The sequence below is a fragment of the Mus pahari genome, chromosome 16, assembly GCF_900095145.1.
Source record: "Mus pahari chromosome 16, PAHARI_EIJ_v1.1, whole genome shotgun sequence".
Lineage (NCBI taxonomy): Eukaryota > Metazoa > Chordata > Mammalia > Rodentia > Muridae > Mus > Mus pahari.
The window spans coordinates 27,888,453-27,908,228 of NC_034605.1; the positions used below are offsets into that span (position 1 = coordinate 27,888,453).

Genomic DNA, 19,776 nt, shown 5'->3' on the forward strand with positions numbered 1-19,776 from the left:
TACCTTCTCAATGAAAGCAAAAAATGTTTAAGTCATTGTGTTGAAATTACTTAAGCCCTGCATCAAAACCCAGAGGTGAGCTGGCTCACTTCCTAGCTAGGAGACCTTAGACACCTGTTTACTGTCTTTGATCCTAAATTGTATAGTTTGCGAAACAGAAATAATAATGGCACCTTCAGCACAGCCCCTCCTTTGTTGAGAATGTAATTCTTCAACAAGATGGAGAACCTTTTTCTGTAGTTTCTACACAAGGGTATGTCCTAGCTGTTGTGCCTGGATTCCTTGCATTAAATGCAGGCAATCTGGAAAACCTTACTAGGCTTTCAAATTCGGGGATAAGAACCAATCTAAAAGAGAAGTGAATTGAATACAAACAGTAAATTCTGAGATGATGAGGATGATGACGGTGACAACTACTTTGATCACAACAGTGTGATTATGACTGTGGTGATAATATTCAAGTCTTCTTGTCCTTTGATTTTTTTCTTTGCCATGCATGGGCGTGTGTATATACTCTCATCCCAGATTCCTAGTGCTAAATTTGAGCCTCAAGGAGAAAGCTGGAAAGACCCCCCCTATTCTTTTTAATTTGAGAATAAACAATAAGGGTAAAAGATAAATGAATTAAACACAAAAGAGAATTCTGAGGCAACTACAAGCAAAGTCAAGACTTGTAGCCAAGAGAAATGTTTGATGTCCGGACCAGCGAGGAAACGCTTGCTGGGTGACTGTAGGGGAGAACGGTCAAGGTCTGTGGAAGCAAAGATGGAGGGAAGGAAGTAAGATAATGATGGGAGATCGAAGTCACTCTCTCCACTGCCACTATCTCACCTACTGTTTGTGTGGTGCATTACGTTTATGAAATACATCAGCTTGGCAAATAATACAATCTTCCCGGTAACCATGGTGACTTATTATTACTGTGTATGTGCACTTGTGGGTGCATGTGCCTGTAGAGGCCAGAGGACAACACTGGATGCCTTCCTCCATCCCTTCCACTGTGGTTTTTTGTTTTGTTTTTTGTTTTGGGTTTTTTTTTTTTTTTTTTTGTTGTTATTTTGGTTTTGGTTTGTTGTGAGGCAGGATCTCTCACTGTACCTGAAGATCACCCAGTAATCTAGGTTGACTGGCCATAGAGACACTGCCTCAAAAAGAAACAAACAACACAATGAAACCCATCAAATAACACACACACACACACACACACACACACACACACACGATTTGAGGCTATTGCTAGCTCCCTGCAGCCAATAGCTGCTTCAGGATGATGACCCTCACCCTCCACTAAGCTTACCCTAAAATCAAAAACAAAAAAAAAATCTGAACATCACAAAGCTTACACAAACTCAAACACATCTTTATTCTTGACCACAGCTTTATTTCCACAAGAAGACATATTTGTAGAAGTGACAGCATGATACAGGTGACACTCTAACTGAGCAGAAAGCTCAAGGACAAACAGGAGATGGTAGAATGGATCACCAGGTGATAGGGAAGGTTGAACAGGGCAGGTAAACTGAGGCCCTTGAAGAGATAGGCCAAGGTCAAGGAATGGACATGGAAGAAGCTGTATGGGGGCTTCCCATGGGACAAGATCATGGCTGCCTCTGGAAGCAGCACCCTAGGGCCACTCCCTCCATCAATAGTATCAAACTGTCAGAGAGAAGGTCCATTAATTGGGACCCCAAGAGCAAAGCATAAACACTTCTCACAGCAAGAGTACAAACACATAAGCGGAGAGCAGAGTAGTTGGGGATCAGGGATTTATTTTTAGCCCAAGACACAGTGCCAGCTCAGACTTCTGGATCTTTCCATCCTTGTTGACATCGCAATGGCGAAGCAGAATCTCCCGGAACTTATCCAGATCCACACCGCTGATGCTGGGCTGAGGACAAGAGGACATGGTCATTCAGAAGGCCAGCGGCAGTCCCAGACTGCAGTGCCCTCCCTGAGGATGGGCCATGAGTGCCCAGGGACAGCTACTGCCTCCTTACCCCACCCAGGTCCCTGATGTTTGCAGGCAGTATCTTGGTTTCTCAGCTTGCCCCTTCAGGCCAAGTAAGCCAACAAACATTTTTAAAGTCTTAGTTCCACATTGCTTCCCCCTGTTGTTGTTGGCAGTTAGTCTGAAGACATTATGCTGATGGGGGGAAGATGTTTTATCATTGTCCCTGACTCCTCATAGCCCATCTTCAGGACATTTAGCACCTTTAGTTTAACAAGGGTTCATACCAAAATAAAAATCCAGTTTCTATATGATAGATCAACTTAGTTATGGTGGTTTGAGTATGCCTTGCCCAGGGAGTGGCACTATTCAGAGGTGTGGCCTTGTTGGAGAAGGTGTGTCACTGTGGGTGTGGGCTTTAATACCCTCATCCTATCTCTGAAAGCCAGTTTTATAGCAGCCTTCAGATGAAGATGTAATTCCTTCTGCACCATGTCTTCCTGGATGCTGTCATGCTCCTCCCTTGATGATAATGGACTGAACCTCTGAACCTGTAAGCCAGCCCCAATTAAATGTGGTCCTTATAAGAGTTGCCTTGGTCATGGTGTCTGTTCACAGCAGTAAAACCCTAACGAATGCAGAAGAAACAGGATTTATTTGAGGCATACTTCCAGACTGTGGAGGGACAGTGGGACCTGCACTCCAGAGAAGGATTTCAAGCTCCCGGGCTGCACAAGCCACAGAGCCAGAGTAACTCCCTTAAACCCTTCTCCTCATCCTCACAATCTCCAGGAGGGCAATAGTGACAGCCTTTGCCCGGGCTAGGAAAGAGGCTCAGGAGAACTCAGCCTCCTTCCAGGGAAGAGCGCTGCCATCTTTATACCGGGTCTCCTGATTGATGGAGCCCTGGGTCTAACCACCTCACACAGCTCTGGAGAAAGCTGTGGAAGGGGATGAAGCTAAACAGCAAAGCCAATGTCCAAAGAAAACCAATGGGTCTGATTGCCATTTTTCATAATTACTTCAGTAGTTTTAAGAGTAAAAAAAAAAATGGCATCTTCCCTCCAGAGACCTCTGAGCCCCTAGGAAGCACTCCATCACCCCAGCCCTGCCCCATACTTTCTTTAGAGGTTGCTTCCAAAGAATCCTCTAAAAAAAAAATTTAAAAAAAAAACATAACAAAAAACAATCAAACAAACAAACGAAAACAAAACAAAACACTTCAGTGACTCGAGAGTCACAACCAGTAGGGCTAATCTGCACCCCATCCTCCACCCAGGAGCATGCTGTCAGGACCACAGATGTGGCATGTGTGCCTGACAGTAGCCTTAAATGGAGGAAAGAACCAAGCAGCAAAAATTGAAGAAGCAGCAAGCTGGGCGAGGGTGGGGAGGAGGAGGGCCCGGGGACCTTGCACACCTCTGTTGGTGAATCATCAGACTACAAGAGTGAGATGAAATGCACTATTACCAGGTTCCTTTCATTGTGCTCAAAATTTACAGCTTCCTGGGTCTTAGTAGTAGGTGGGTGTGTGTTGCAGCTCAAAGAAATGTGACTTGAAAGTCTATAGCAAGGTGCACCAGTGCCATAAAGAACTTGCCTGCTCCACCTATGTACAGTGGGGATGTCTAGTTTCAACATTTCTAATAATTGACTGCTAGAGATTTTCTGCAATAAATTTTATGGCAAATCTTATGCTTAGAGAAGACTGGAGTGGTAGCCATTCACACCTAAGTATGGTTTATATGCCCCAGTCTGTACTTCATTCAAATTACTCTAAACTTTTGTTCCTAATTAAAGAATAACATATTTTATTTCAGAATAATTATTTCTTTCAAGTAAGTGAGAAATATTGGAGTGTTTGGATGGTGGGAAGTAAGGAGGGAGGGAGGCTGTAAGAAAAACCCCACTGAATCATCTAAGTTATGTCTTTCATTCGGGGCATCTCACCATGAGTTGGGACAGCTGGCTATCACTCTTTAAAAGATCTCTGGATCACACAGAAGCCATGGGGCCTCTGTCTTTAGGATTGTCTTAACAGCAAGTCAGTAACACGTACTTAAATTTCTGCTTTAGGGGCTCTATAAACATCAGCACAAATATTCAGAACAAACATAGGCAGTTCGATCCAGTTTCATACTTAATTATAAGTGAGTAAAGTACAACCCAGAGATGCTGTCTAACCTACCTACTGTCATACAGGTGTCTTTGAGTCAGAGTCAGAAAGCTGACTCAAGCAGGCAGCCAGCATCATATCAGCTGCTTTCATTTTAAATACAGACCTTTCCTCTCAGCTACCTCCAAGGACCACCTGAAACCAGCCCCAGTAAAACTGGTTGAAAACTAATGATCTGCTTCTCATCAGCCTTGGAGTTGGGGTATTTTGAGACCGACCCCCTGGGCCCCATGCGTATCAATTGCAGGTTCTTGGTCCTGTCTGTGGATTTATGTATGAGTTACCCCATTCCTCAATGTCATCTTCAGGCTTTTATCCCAACCCATCCTTTTTGCATTCCAGCTCCCTGATAGAATAAAAGCCAGTGTATAGCTAGCATCCCCAAGTCTCTGTGCTAGGTATCCTGGCTCACAGACCCTACACATACATGTTCTGAACATCATAGCCTGAACTCTATATGGAACTGAAGGCCAACCTAGCCAACTTAGTGAGACTCCATTTCAAACCATATATAAAAACCAGCTTGTACTTCAGCTCAGTGGCAAAGTACTTGCCTTGTCCAGCCATCAATTCCCAGCATAGCAAGCAAAATAAAAGACAGGCAGAAGAAGCTGAAGTCTGTAGATGCTGATACCCATGATCACCTTGACAGCCTGTGGTGAGCCTGGGCCTGGAATACTGGATAGACAGCCTAGGACTAGAAGTCTTAGCCTCTATTCTCCTTGGCTTCTTAAATTTTGCTTTATTTTAGTTTTGATAATTTCAATAACTTGTAAAGATTTAATTAATTTTACTTGTGCGTATATATGTTTTAGTGTGTATGTTTGTGTATATGTATGGTATACATGAGAGAGAGAGCGAGACAGAGAGACTGTGTGTGTGTGTGTGTGTGTGTGTGTGTGTGTGTGTGTGTGTGTGTTTGTAAATATGCACAAGGAGGATAGAGAGGGTATCAGATCCCCCGGAGCTGGAGTTACAGGTGATAGGGTGGTTGTGAGCCACTCAGTGTGGATGCTGGTCCTCTCCAAGAATAAAAAGTGCTCTTAATTGCTGGGCTGCGTCTCCAGCTCTTCAACATTTTTATATGCAGAGATAATTTAAAAATCAGAAAAGGAAGCAAATGCTTTAAAATTACAGTGAGTCAGTTGCCCTTGGACACAGCCATCCTGTCTTTGAAGGTCTCTTTTATGCCTTTGGCATACTAGTATTTCAAACAAGATTACCCTGAATGACATGGTCATCCACTGAGTGAAGATTCCTTTGGGAAACTCCCTCCTTTATTTTTATATTTTCCAGCTAAGTAATGCACTCGAATTATGATGGCCAATTTGTTCTAAAACAGTCACAAAGAATGTTACTTTGGGGGGTAATTTTGTCTTCAGGGACAGTGGTAGCTGTCTACAGCATCTCCAGTTACCACCATCCTTGCGAGGCAGGTCTAACTGGACACTTCTTGTGGGTGATGGGTCAGGCAACAGAAGGCTTGAAAAACTTGTCCATGGACATTAAGTCATAAATAGCTGATCCCCAATGGGACAACAATGCACTGTCTATTATGTTATATGTCTCATCAGAAGAAAAATTTTCAAGCAAAGAATGAACAGAAGAACAGATGACAGATGATGTGGGGGAAGGAGGATCAGACACTGAGTGTGGTGGTTTGTATACACTTGGCCCATGGGGAGTGGCACTATTATGAGATGAGGCTTATTTGGAGTAGGTATGGCTGGAGGAAGTTCATCACTGTGGTGGTGAGCTTTGAGGACCTGTGTTCAAGCTCCACCCAGTGTGGAAGAGAGCCTCTTCTTCAGTGTGTATGGAAAAAATTGCTCTCCTGGCTGCCTTGGGATGAAGCTATAGAACTCTCGGCTCTTCCAGCACCATGCCTGCCTGCATGCTGCCATGCTTCCTACCACTATGATAATGGACTGAACCTCTGAAACTCTAAGCCAGCCCCAACTAAATGTTGTCCTTTATAAGAGTTGTCTTGGGCATGGTGTCTCTTCATAGCAATAAAGCCCTAACTAAGACATGTAGTGTAGAAGAGTGCTTTCCAAGTTCTACACAGGAGAGGATTTCAGAATAACTCTAGTTGACTTCCACATGTGATGCTCATCCCTGTGCGGGGACCATGGGAGGAATACCAGATCAAGCTCCTTGCCTGATTATGCAAGGTATTTCTGTCTACATTCAGTCAGGACCCTGGTTCTTTGACACAGAGGAAACTAGGCAATGAGCCTAGTTTTTGAGTTCATCAGAGCAAACTAAAACTCAAATTCGGCCAATCCATCTGCCATGAAACTTTAATATCCTAGAGATGATTTCTATGTTTCTATTTACTTAAGCTATAGAAGAGGTAGTAGACAATATAGATTGTCCTTTAACTATCATTTCCAAAGGAAACACCACACACAGATATCTGTCATTTATTCTGATGGGGAAATGCCTGTGGTATTTCAATGGGAGTCAGAAGACAAGGGGGAGAACAGCTAGAGCCACAGAGCAAAGAGGAGGGCAGTTGAGGAATCACTGGAAGGAGGAAGCTAAGTTGGGAGCCACAGAAGATGTGCCAGTGATCTTGAGTGGATGTCAGATAGAACTGTGCCTTTGTCTCCTCAGTCACAGAATGTCAACTCCCTGGAACTCTGTGCAAAAAAAAAATAGTAACTGGGCTTTTTTTTTTTCCTGCTGCAAGGTTTCCTAGTCTTAATCATATATGCAAATTATTCTGAGACTTAACATAATTAATAATTAATAACTGTTACTCTAATTTGTTGTTGTCTGGGACAGCCAGGATGCAATCACTGTGCATCTAATAATGTACTTCAAAGTAATCCCTGAGTTCAAAGGCTACTAAATCCACTGTTCCCTGGAGAAGGAGAAGCTAGCATTGTCTGCCTCAGGAGATTATAAGCCAGTACAGAGAATAAAGTTTAAAAGAAGGAGACTGCCTTTTTAAAACCATGGTCAACCCTACAGAAAATTAAGGCCTAAGTCATTTCAGCCCAAGCCTGAGCCATACCATAACGGGAAGTGCCCATCCTAGGCTAGATGTTCAAAAAAACCTTGATTAAAAAAAGTTATATGAAATTAAATTTAGAATTGTAGTTATTGTAGTACACAAGTCTGAGAGAGGTGAGTAAAGGGGAAAAAAGACATCAGGCAGCTGAAAAATAAAATAGCAAAGTACACTGACACTGGGCTACTTGGGTAAAGCAAAGGACTTTAAAGTGATAGTTAAAGGACACTTCTGTATTGATTATGTGTTATTTTAAACCATGTGACCTAAAGAAAACAAAATAAATTTGTTGAGGCTCATAGAATATCAATGGTTATGAAATGGAAATTCCTCCAGACCTTTCTCTCCAGTATTAATTGTCAGCCTCACTCATTCTCAGAAATAATGCAATTTGTCACAATGTCAGCCCCGATGCACGATGGGAATAACCCTTCCAGCCTCAGTGAACTCACCTGGACCAGCTCCATCATGTCTTTGACAAAGCCATCCACTTCTGGGCCTTCCAGGGCTCCAGTTTTACTCTGAAAGACCCAAAGACCCAACCCCTTAAATATCATTGTCTTAATTTGAAAAGCTAAATAATAAATTTGACAAATCTGCCAGTCAGTGTTCATTTGTAACTGCCAAACAATTTAGGAATGGAATGTTCTGCGTTTTAGTCTCATGGGATATGAGTGCCCCGCAGGAATGAAAAGAATCCTTCATCAATAGCTTCCTGCCCCCCAAATAAGCATTGCTCTCACTCCTCAGCAAATAGCAGTGACACTAAACTTACTGACAGCTGCTTCCCGAATGCAGGCTTCTGTTGGGGTGTTCACTGCACAGCAGTGGCCCTTAAAGGGACAGGCTGAACATTTGAAATGTTTGCTTTATGACTGAACAATCATTTAGTGACTGCTGAAAGTGTAAATTTTAAATAAAAGGCCACTATATTGAATCAATATATGAAACATTGTATGTAAGACATTTTCTTCCTACTCATTCTATAATCTATTGTCAATATGAAAGTAAAATGAAGGGCAGATATTTCAACCTGTCTGAGATAATAATGTCTCTACCTCACAATGTTTTTAAGGCTGCATTTATTTTTATTTTATGTTTGTGGGTGTTTTGTCTGCCCATATCTCTATGCACCATTTGTGTGCCTTGTGTCTCTCATGGCTGGAAGAGGGTGTCAGATCCACTAACACAAGAGTTACAGACATGTGTGAGTTGCCATGTGGGTGCTGGGAATTGAACATGGGTCTTTCAGAGGAGCAGCTATTTCTGTTACCCACTCTAGTCCCTCCCTATGTCTTAATTTTTGAGACAGTGTCTCACTGTAATCCACTAATCCTGAACTCATAGCAATTCCTTCTGCCTGAGCCTTCTGAGTTCTGGGTTTAGAGGTGTGAACCAGTATCCCCGTAGCCTATCCATTCTTTTCATGTCTTCTTTATCCTTAACCTTTAAGGCATCATTTTGAAACTTTGTTTCCTTGACTGGGTTCCCTAGCAGTTCTGTGGCATCCTGAATTCTGAAAAAGCTTAATGGAGTTCACTTAACTAACACAGCTCCTCCAGATCCATTCTGTTGTTGTTTGTTTATTTGTTTGTTTGTTTTACAGTCCAGATTTTATTCCTCCCCCAGTCCACCCTCTGACTGTTCCCCCATCCCATACCTCCTCCCAACCCCTCTGTCTCCATGAGGATGTCCACACTCGCCACACCCCATTCCATCAGACCTCTAAACTCCCTGGGGCCTCCAGTCTCTTGAGGTTAGGTGCATCTCCTCTGACTGAACCCAGACCCGACAGTCCTCTATTGTATGTGTGTTGGGGGCCTCATATCAGCTGGTATAGGCTGCCTGATTGGTGGTCCAATATCTGAGAGATCTCAGGGGTCCAGGTTAATTGATACTGCTGGTCTTCCTACAGGATCGCCCTCCTCCTCAGCTTCTCCCTAACTCAACCACAGGGGTCAGCTGCTCTGTCCATTGGTTGGGTTCAAATATCTGCATCTGACTCTTTCAGCTGCTTGTTAGGTCTTTCGGAGGGCAGTCATGATAGGTCCCTTTTTGTGAGTGCTTCATAGCCTCAGAAATAGTGTCCTCCCCTTGAGCTGGATCCCACTTTGGGCCTGTCACTGAACCTCTTTTTCCTCTGGCTCCTCTCCATTTCCATCCCTGCAGTTCATCCGATCTGTTCTTAGCCTAATCACCCTAGCTTTACGGGGGGGGGGGGGTCTGGAGAAGGCAGAAGAATAAAGCAGTTGAGGTACCTACCCCAGCCCACAGGGCTGACAAGCCCAGATGGAAAGCTGGGCAGTGGACATAGTGTAAATAGCTAGGTGCTGCCTTGTCCCGGCTCAGTGCTTCTTTTCAGAATGCGGTCTGGCTGTTCCGAGACATTAATTTCATGGAGAGGGTTCTCAGACCTTTCCCACCTCTTTGTTCATTTTTCCTCTTTCTCACGGTATCCGGCCTTCCTCTCTAGAAATCCAACCCTGTACCATTTACTGTTTTAGAGTGATTGTCCCCACATGAAGAATGGTTGTCACTTACTCTATAAGAGAAGCTATGTTCCATCAGACTTGCATTACTGTGCCTCAATCCTTTAGTTGGATCTGGAGGATTTTTCTGTTTGTTTATTTGTTTTTGCACATACAATAAATGAATGTCTTGTCTTACAAAAAGAATCTTTCTCATATTTTTATGAGGCAAAAAAGCATTTTGAGTTCATCTCTGTTTAATTATAAATCAGTTTTGCCCATTCTTTACCTAATCATCTGAGGTTATATAGTTATACATACAAGGGACTGCAATTGATTGTCTCAGTTTAGACCTTGTCAGTACGGTGGTGCCACACAGGAACAAACTGAGCTTTCTACCTAAAGATGGCTTCACAGTGTGAAGATCACTTACAACATCGTAATGGGCAAAGATTTTCTCAAAGTCCCTCTTCCTTTCTTCAGTAGAAGAAGCCTGGATGTAAAGAAAACATTATGTCAGTCCAGCAACGCATAGCCACTCGTGTGTAACTCCACCGGCTGCTGGGTAATCTGTATAAACTTTGAAACAACAACCCTTAAAGTTCCTTGACTCCACCTTGAGCTGTGGGAGCCTCTAAAAGAGTTAAAAGGCAAATGGATGTCTTTTGTTATAGTTGAAGAGGGAATGCCCCCCACAGGCTCCTGTGTTTGCAGTTAGGTGCTGGTAGAGCTGTTTTGGGAGGTTGTGGAACTGTTAGGAGATGGGGCCTTGGTGGAGAAATTGAGTCACCAAGTAGTAAGTCTTTAGATTTTATAGCACAGCCTGACTTCCTACTGGGTCTATGCTTCCTGTTCTACTCAGAGGTAAGCAAGATGCCATGTCCACAGCTACAAGCAACTCCTGCCACCAGGAACCTCCCCAACCACAATGGTCACCGTGGACTGTATCTCTCTAACTGTGAGCCAATATAAATCTTTCCTCCCTCTGCTTTCTTTAACCAGGCATTTATCAAAATGACAAACAAAACAAAACAATTTACTGTTCTTTCTTTCCTCCCCCCCCCCATATACATAAAGAAACACGGGTAGCCGAAACCCAAAGAGAAATGTCACCACTTACATCCATTTTAAACTGAAGAAGGAAGTTTTCCTGGAGCGCCAGAATCCTAAAATGGGAAAAAGAATAGAACCCACATGACCCTCTGTAAGCTTTCCCATCAGTCAGCAAATACATGGCTTGGAAAGAGAGGAAAAGGTTGATGGTTTCCACGTTATCCTGACGATCTGTACAGGCACTTGAAATGTGGGCATCCCTACGTGATAAATGCAAGGAGAGTGATGGGCAAATGTTCCTAGAGATTAGCCTTCATTATAAAAAATGTTAAAGACCTTTCCTTATGGGAAAGCATAGACTGTAGGCTTCTGAAAGTTCTTCCCACAAAAGCAACAAGGCAACTGGACAGAATGATCAGAGCAAAGTTGGCAGAACCTAAAGGCGTTGGCAGTCTGGGGAGGGTACATTCTGTGAAAAGGGAGGAATCAGCATGGAAAAATGGTTCAGGTCTGTGGGTCCCGCACTCTGGACACTGAGGCAGGAGACTTCTGAGTTTGAAACAACCTGGCCTTCAAAGACATTGTCTCAAGGAACCAAAAGAAAACAAAAGGCAAACAGAAAAGCCAGCTCCATCTTGGTAAGAACAAGAAATGTTGGAGCATTTTGTTTTCCCTCCTGTACACTGAGCCCCTGAGGAGAGATTTGGAAGTCACTGCACCAACCATTTAAGGAAGCCTTTGCCTGAGACTGTGGCTTAGTGGTTGAGGAATAGCCTAGCATGGGCAAGGCCCCTATGCCCCACTCCCACTTCATCCGTAAAAAAACACAAACCACCTCTTTCCAGCTGTGAATCGACCACTGAGCTACCCAAGAAGAGACCTGAGTGGATACACATGATGACGAGAATTGACTGCGTGGAACTAGTTCAGAAATGCCACCAAACAAACGAACAACAAGGGCATCATCACCCACAAATGTGTCCTGTATGGAAAAGCAAACAAACAGCCCTCCGTCTGAAATGAGAGGACACCAGGCAGAAACTGGAGTCCGCTGAAGAGTGGGGAGACAGCTCAGTAGTTAAGAGCATGGATTGCCAGATAGAGGACCCGACTTCAGTTCCCAGAACATGACAGCTCACACCCTTCTGTAACTCCAGATTCTGGGGATCTGACACCCTCTTCCAGATTTCAAAGGCAAAAAGCATGCAATTGATGCACAGACTACATACATGAAGCCAAAGCCCTCATACATAAACATTTAAAAAAGAGTCACAATGAATGTCACTTTTTGTTGGTTATAATGTTTTAACCCCATCAAGCAATTATTCAACATGTGTACCCCAGGCAACTCACGTACTGCCAGGTTCTCAGAAGACCGAGGCAAGAGAATCCCTTGACAACACAGCCTAGACAACACAGCAATAGCCTATCAAAGAAAGAAAGGAAGGAAGAAAGAAAGACAGGAATGAAGGAAGGAAGAAAAAAGGAGAGAGGGAAAGAGAGAGAGAATTGGTATTGGTAGGTACACAGCATGCAATGCTGTGGTTTGAAGAACCTAAAGAACATGGAGGATTTAAACTGTAGATTGGAACTGTAAGCAAGTACCAATTTGCTATAACATTGAAATTAAACTGCTATTAATACAATTTGTTAATGGTAATCTCCCAGGAAACACTAAGAAAATAACACAAAATACGTAAATAGTGAAATAAACAAGAGAATGAAAAGTTCATTAAAAGTTATCTACTTATAGGCAATAATGTCTGGGTTTGGCCTAACCAGCACCCCCAGAGGTCGTGTCTCTAGCTGCATATGTAACAGAAGATGGCCCAGTCAGTCATCATTGGGAAGAGAGGCCCCTAGGTATTGCAAACTTTATATGCCCCAGTACAGGGGAACACCAGGGCCAAGAAGTGGGAGTGGGTGAGTAGGGGAGCAGGGCGGGGTGGGGGGGAGGGTATAGAGAACTTTCGGGATAGCATTTGAAATGTAAATAAAGAAAATATCTAATAAAAAATAAAATTTAAAAAAAAGTATTAATGAACGGGGGAAAAAACATATCTACTTAACATAGGATAGAAAGGAACAACCACAATAACACAGATAAAACACAGAAAAATAGCAAACATAAATCCTGACCTCATCAGTAACTGCATTAAGTGTGTGGGTGATAGTTATAACAGCTCCATTAGAAGGGAAAGATTAGCAAAGTATAAAGGATAAAGCAGGCTATTGCCATTTGCAAGTGGCATAATATCAACAAACTCCAAAATCCCAAACACAAACCTATGCAGGCTAATAAACAAGACCAGCACAGCTTTAAGAGATGCATTCTGTACAGAACACTCAACTGCACTTCTGTACACTAGAAATGTCCAAAGCAAAACCACCCGCCTGTAGTCACAGCAGTCTGGAGGCTGAGGCAGGAGTAGCGTGACTATAAGGCTGGCCTGCCTGGACCACAGAGACCCTGCATCAAATCAAAGAGAAATGAAGGAAACAGAGTGAGAGATAAATGAGAAGGGAGGGGAAAAAAAGGCAGGGAAGGAGAGAGGAAGAGAGGGAGGGACAGAGGGAGGGACAGAGGGAGGGAAGGAGGGAAGGAGAGAAGGAGGGAGAGAAGGAGGGAGAGAAAGGAGGGAAGGAGGGAGGGAAGGAGGGAGGGAAGGGGGGAGAGGGGGAGGCATAGGAAAAATGGAAAATAAAGCAGAACTACGATGATTTGAGTAAGAAATGCCCCTCCGTGGGTGCATGCGCTTGAACACTTGGACCCCTGTTACTGGTGCTGTTTGGGGTTTGCTGCAGAACCTCTTTAGGGGCAGCCTTGATGGAGGAAGTCCATCTCTGAAGGAGTGTTTTGAGGATCTTGTAGCCTCACCACATTTCCTGTCCTCCCTCACTGCTTCCTGAGTGTGGATGAAGGTGTGATCAGGCAGCTTCCTGTTCCTGCTGCCCTGCTTTCCCAGTCTAGAGTCTGTCTCTTCGGAACTGTAAGCCAAAATAACTGCTTACATTGCTTTTGGTCTTGGTGTTCTATCACAGCAACAGGAAAAAAAAAGAAAGAAAGAAAAAAATCTAAGGCAGAATTTAATGTACCATTCCATATATGACATCATCCAAAAAAAATCAGATTATTGAGAATAAGTGGAACAAGAATAAGCTCAACTTATAGACAGAAAACTCCAAAATATCTTCTCGAGAAACTAAAGACCTGAAAAGATGGAAAGACAACGTTGTTTGTAAACCTGAAGACAACGTTGTTAGGATGACAATATTTCCCAATTTGAACAGCAAATTCAGAACAAAATCCATGTAAATCTGAGTTGCCGTTATGCAGAAACTGACTATCCGATCCTAAAATTATACCAAGATATGCAAATGGGACCAGAAGAGCCAGGAAAATCTTTAAAAAGAACAAGGACAGAGGACTCCACACTTTTAAAAATTTCTACAAGTCTCCAGCCATCAGTGCATTATGGAGACTAGTGTCTCTATTTGGAACTGTCGTAGAAAATTAAATATAGAATTACCATACGAACCAAAATTCTACTTCTAAGAATATAACCAAAGGGAAAGGCTGGCCACACTCACCCAGCAGTACTGTTCATAGCATCTGAAGAGTAGAAACAGCCCAAGTGTGTGTCAGCTGATAAAGGGGCAAAATATAACATATGTACAGCAGACTACCCAGCCACAACAAGAGATTCTTGGGTCAATGGTCAGTCACAACACACACACCTTTCAAAACATTATTGCAAGTGACATCGCTGGACCTGAAAAGCACGTGCGTGACTCCTACCTCTATCCGTGTGTGCATGTGTGTGCATACTCGAGTGTGTATGTGTGTAACTGAACTTGCAGACGTATGCATGCTGGGCACTGAGACACTCTAGTGCCGAGCTACCTTTTCTGTTTCTGTTTGTATGGAAAGTTGAGACTAGGCAGTTCAGAGGAGGGAAAAATGAGACTAAAAGCTCTTGTTGTCACCCATATCGTCCTGATTTCAGGGAATCTTCCAGACACTGATTTTTCTTCTGAGGAGTGACTCTCAGATCTTTCTTACTATGCTCGGGGATGGAGAGGGAATTCTGCCTCAAATGCTCAAGAAAAGCATGTGAGATGGAGAGAGCAGAAACAGGACCGTGGGGTTGAGGTCCCTTCCTGGACTCCGTGGAGAGAAGCACTTTACTCTTCTTTGACTCAGTGTCCCTTTTCCATCAAAGTGGCCAAAATTCAGATGAAGGTCCTGGGGAGAGTCAAGTAGGAATACAACTGGTCCTAGGGAACATGGAAATCCATCTAGTGTATCTAACTCAGTTTTATGGTCAGGACTGACAAGAGTCTTCCTAGTGTGTCTATTCACAGACAACCTTCAGGACCAGGGGCTGAGCTTAGCATGGGCAAAGGCCATGGATTCAGAATCAAGAACAAGAAACGGGTGGAGGACCACACCAGCAAGAGATGCACAATACCTAAATGTTTCCACCATGGTGTGACATAGTCAAGAAATTCTTTTTAGAAGTTATATTATGCTTTTTTTTTTTGATATTCAGCTTCAGAGACAGTGACATAATTGTTTTCTCTATATAACTTAGCCTGCCTCTGACATTTCATTATAGTAACGGAAAGCTACATAACAATACGTATAGCAAACCATCAATCCCAAATCACCTCACAGACTCATGGACTGTGTTGCTCCCATTCTCATCCTCCCCTCTCCCCCACTAGCCTTCTGGCACCACTGAGGATAGTCAACCTTCAAAGGTCAGCAGAGAGTTAGCTCTACTAAAGTTCAATCAGCTTTTACTACTGTTTACTACTGTTCTGAATTAAAAATTTAACATCCCCAAAGTCAGTGAATAGCTTCAAGATTCTTTCATTCATTTATTATTATTTTCTTATCATTATCATCATAATTGCTTTTGCTTTGTTAGATTTTGGATTTGGAAGGAGATCCCAATGTGAGACTGTGAGTGCCTAGCCTCTGAGGGCAAAACCCACCAATGACCCATTCATGAATTCTTAATATATATAATATAATATAATATAATATAATATAATATAATATAATATAATATAATATAAATGTGCTATGCATTTAGACAGGATGGAGCTTTGATTATATTCATGAAAGAATCTATTACCCAGAGTGATTCAAAAGCACTGCAGATGGCTTAATAAGATGAACTTGGTCTCAGACTCCAGGCAAGAGTGGCTCTCAGATTTCAAAGGATGTGTGTGTTACCATCAGACCCTGACACAGGAACTTCTGAGTTTGCCACTTTTCTGCATTACTCACCTTGCCAAGTCATTAAGATCCAAACGGCCATCTTTATTTTTGTCAAAGATCTTCATCTAAAAGGCAGAAAGGGACATGGATGTGACAAATGCACAGACCAGAAGTTCTTTATCTTATTTGTTTGTTTGTTATTCAAGACAGCATTTTCTGTGTAGCCTTGGCTGTCCTGAAACTCACTCTGTAGATCAGGCGGGCCTCAAACTCATAGAATTCCACCTGCCTTTGCCTCCCAAGAGCTGGGATTAACAGTGTGCGCTACCACCACCTGTGATCTTAAAGGTGCTTAAGGAACCTCTGTCTAAAGCAGCTGAATTGAGGAACCCACCTACGTAGGGAAAATGAGTGTTTGCCACCAAGTGACTAGCAGCTCAACTTCTGGCTGGGATGGGTCACAGTGATCATTCCTTAGTGTGTTGTCACAATTCAGGTACATGTCTTATTCCTGTTGTACAAAATCTAAAGCTAGCTGGCAGCTCTACCCTCACAGTAGGTAATTCATGGCAACATTCCTGGTTGCCATGGTAGACAGAAACGTGGCAGCTCATTTACTGGTTAAAATTTCATCCTTCCAAAGCAAGCTACTAACCACATCTAACTCCAAAGAAGTAGAATCTCGATCTCACCACGTGCTTGGGAGTAAAGATGCAGTTATGTGGTGGAAGGCAGAAATAACTCCTTCCTTTCTATTAGGTGAAAGGAGATTCTGAATGATGACAGATTAAAATCTGGTGTTCCACTTTCAGTCAGGGTTTTAAATACCTTATATTCACCTATGGCATCTCAACAACCAAGCCTTGGGTGAGGGGCTCTTATAGATGATGTCTCATTGAGCAGAGCAGAGGGCAAAAGACACCCAGCATTGTCCTAAGAACCTTTTGCACTATAGACTTTAGGTGAGATAGCATTAAGAGCTAAAACTTTCTGTTCTAACCTCAGAAGAGAAGACCACTCAGGTTAGGCAATATGGAGGGGGCATGCTCCTTTACATGGATGAGTTGGAATGTGACTTCACATTCCAGAAGTCCGGAGTATCTGTGGACACATCAGGCCAGGAGACTACACGAGCAAAGGAGGTATGAGCACATGTGAAAATACATTTGTTTTGCATCCTTTCTCCTTCTCCAAATTCAGTTTGGTCTTTTTTTTTCAGAATTTGAAATTAATTCTAAAGCACTTTGTCATAAAAAATTACCCATTATAGATCTTACTAAGACAGAGATGAGCCTGTGCTAGTATGTGCCTATAATCCCAGCATTTAGGAGGCCGAGGCAGGAGAATTGGTGCACATTCCAGGGCAACCTGATGTAAAACAAAACCAGAGGAGTGGCAGATGGCACAATTGATTCTTGGGACTTCTCACATGTCCTATCATATCCTTTAAATATAAATACTATATCTAGTCAGATGATGCCTGACATGTTTTGAGGGTGGCCTGTATCTCATCCTTTGTGATGTCATCATTGCAGGGGGTTCTGTCTTAAGAGAAAACAAGATTGAGCCCTAATCAAGTAGAAACCTCATCTAGGAAGACATGGGCCTGACTATTGCTGAGCAATCTCGAAAGGAAAACTTTCTAGACTGAGAAGTGCTTGAGGGAAAACTGGAGAGCGTGGTCGGTTAGACCCCCACCCATATGAACACTGGCTTCGAGGTTTACTTCAAGTCAGAGTTAGAGAGCTCAAGTGGCAAAGTGCCTGTTCTACAAGTACAGAGACCTGAACTTGCCCCCAGCACTCGTGTCAAAGCCAGGCTGGGGTTACGTCTGTAATCCTGCTGCTCATCCAGGCACGGGAAGCAGCAGACATGGGAGAATCCTCAGGAGCTGGACAGCCAGCTAGCCTGGCATGCATAGCTGTGGACAACAAAGAAACCTTGTCTCCCACGGGGTGGAAGGAGTGTTACGTAGCAATGTCCTCCGAGATTAAACCTTCCACCCTGGAAGGCAGCTCCTTAAAACAGGAAGTAACAACACAATATTTTCAGAAAGTCCCTGAAACCGACTACATTTTTCTAGACCTGTCCAGTTTCTATAAGCAGTGGGAGTGCTGAGAGACACTCTCAGACCAGCAGAGTCACCTAGAGACTCGCAGAGCATCCAAGCTGCCTGGAAGAAGCGGAGACCAACCACGCTGCAGAGGAGACATTCTCTCAGAGAGCTCCTGGAAGGCGACTTTTGTGAATCACAACCAATGTTGGAGCAGACTTCTCAGCGATGCAGCTGCCCTTGAGTCATTTCTCCTCTACAGCAGCCCCTCACCCATACTCTGTTCATGTAAAAGCTCATTGGTTCACTTTGGCCTCCTGTGGCTTCCCTTTCTGGAAAAGGGAAATAGACATGTGTTTTCTCTCTTCAGGAAAAGTCTATGGCGTGATAGGTAGAAGTGGATAAAAAGAGATAAATTGAGATGAATGGTGGCTTGGTAAGTAAGCAGGTTGTAACACTTTGTCATTTCCTCTGAAAGACAATAGTCATTGGAAGGTTTAATCTCAGCTGTGATCCGGCTACAATGTAACGGGATCACAGGCTGCTGTGTTCAACAGACAGTGCAGAAGGTAAGAAGGTAATGAAAGCTCTTCAGCTGCCCATCCTTGTGGCTTAGAACCTGCTGGGAATGGCCAGATTCATGATGCAATGTGAATATAGCTGCTGTTTTGTGAGTTTCCCCTAAAAGAATACATGTTGGAAGCTTAGTCTTCAGGGAATAATGTCAAGATAGGGCAGTGTTGAGTGGGGGAAAGTTTAAGAGGTGGGACCCAGGGGGAGGTAGTCAGCTCATTTGGAGGGACTAGTATAGGTCTTGTGTGACTTGATTCCAAGAACAATGGCTTGCTGTGAGCCAACTAAGCGTGGCCTTCAAATGTCCTTCTGCTTCTGGTCTCATTCTGTTATGGTTCATATACACTTTGCACCTGCTGTGACTTCCTCACCAGGAACCTCCCTAACTTTCAACTAAATCAACCTCTTTTCTTTAACATATTACTGTGCTTCAAAGATTTAGTTATAGGGACATGTGGCAGTCAATAGGATTTGCTAATTAGAGTGGCAGAGAAGGAAGGCATCAAGACTGATTGTCCTGATGCATCAATCAAAAGGAAGGAAGACTCGCCCATAGAGCGAGTCTGTGAGACAGTCAGAATGTCAACTGTGGACCTGCTGCATTTGAGATGCTGGGTATGAAAGTGGAGACACATACCCACGTGTGCTCACCTGAGAAGCTCAAAAGAATGGTTTGAGTCAGAGACAGAAGCAGAGGCTTTCAGGCATTCTCTTGCATTTAAAACCGGTGAGCATCATCAGCATGTGGAGAGCGGACATAGAAGGAGAAAATATCCCACAAATGAGTCCAGACAGGCCTTGGACTGGACAGACTTCATACCAATCATAAGGCCAGCTTAACCTCATAGACTTTCCTCTATCCAAGTGTCAGAACTTCGGATGCTGATTTATCATAGTAACTCCCAGAGTCATTAGCTTGCACTCAGCGAGATTAAATACCACCTAATGATATCCTATCTAGATACACAGTCTCCCCTCCTGCCTGGAGCTGGTAGCATCCTTCCCTCCCTTCCCCATTTAGAATGTTAATTAAGATTGGGACAGGATGTAGAGTGCGTGCCTGAGCCTGTCTCTTCTGTTCACCCTCAGCTCATCTGTTAGCTATGCTTCACACAGCTGTCAAATGCAGCCATCCTCATTAGGGTCGATTTGAATTCATCTGGTAGGTTACGGCTCTTAAGTAAAGCATTTCATACTAAACCTCGAAAGAAAATCTTCAGTGCGGCTTTGTGATGATTTGTGTTCATTGCTCAATA

At 43.3% G+C, this 19,776-nt stretch overlaps 1 protein-coding gene across 1 annotated transcript in view; it reads right to left on the reverse strand.

Moving 5' to 3' along the window:
• Positions 1-1,360: 1,360 nt before the first annotated feature.
• The window catches only part of Scgn (secretagogin, EF-hand calcium binding protein), a 40,028-nt gene continuing 21,612 nt past the window's right edge, over positions 1,361-19,776 (reverse strand). Inside the window, exons 7-11 of the mRNA XM_021216051.2 lie at positions 15,964-16,019; positions 10,732-10,777; positions 10,045-10,104; positions 7,596-7,664; positions 1,361-1,888 (exon numbers count right to left, since the gene is read on the reverse strand). Of these exons, the coding sequence (XP_021071710.1) occupies positions 1,760-1,888; positions 7,596-7,664; positions 10,045-10,104; positions 10,732-10,777; positions 15,964-16,019 (360 nt within the window). The 3' untranslated portion in view covers positions 1,361-1,759. The remainder of the gene's footprint in view (positions 1,889-7,595; positions 7,665-10,044; positions 10,105-10,731; positions 10,778-15,963; positions 16,020-19,776) is intronic.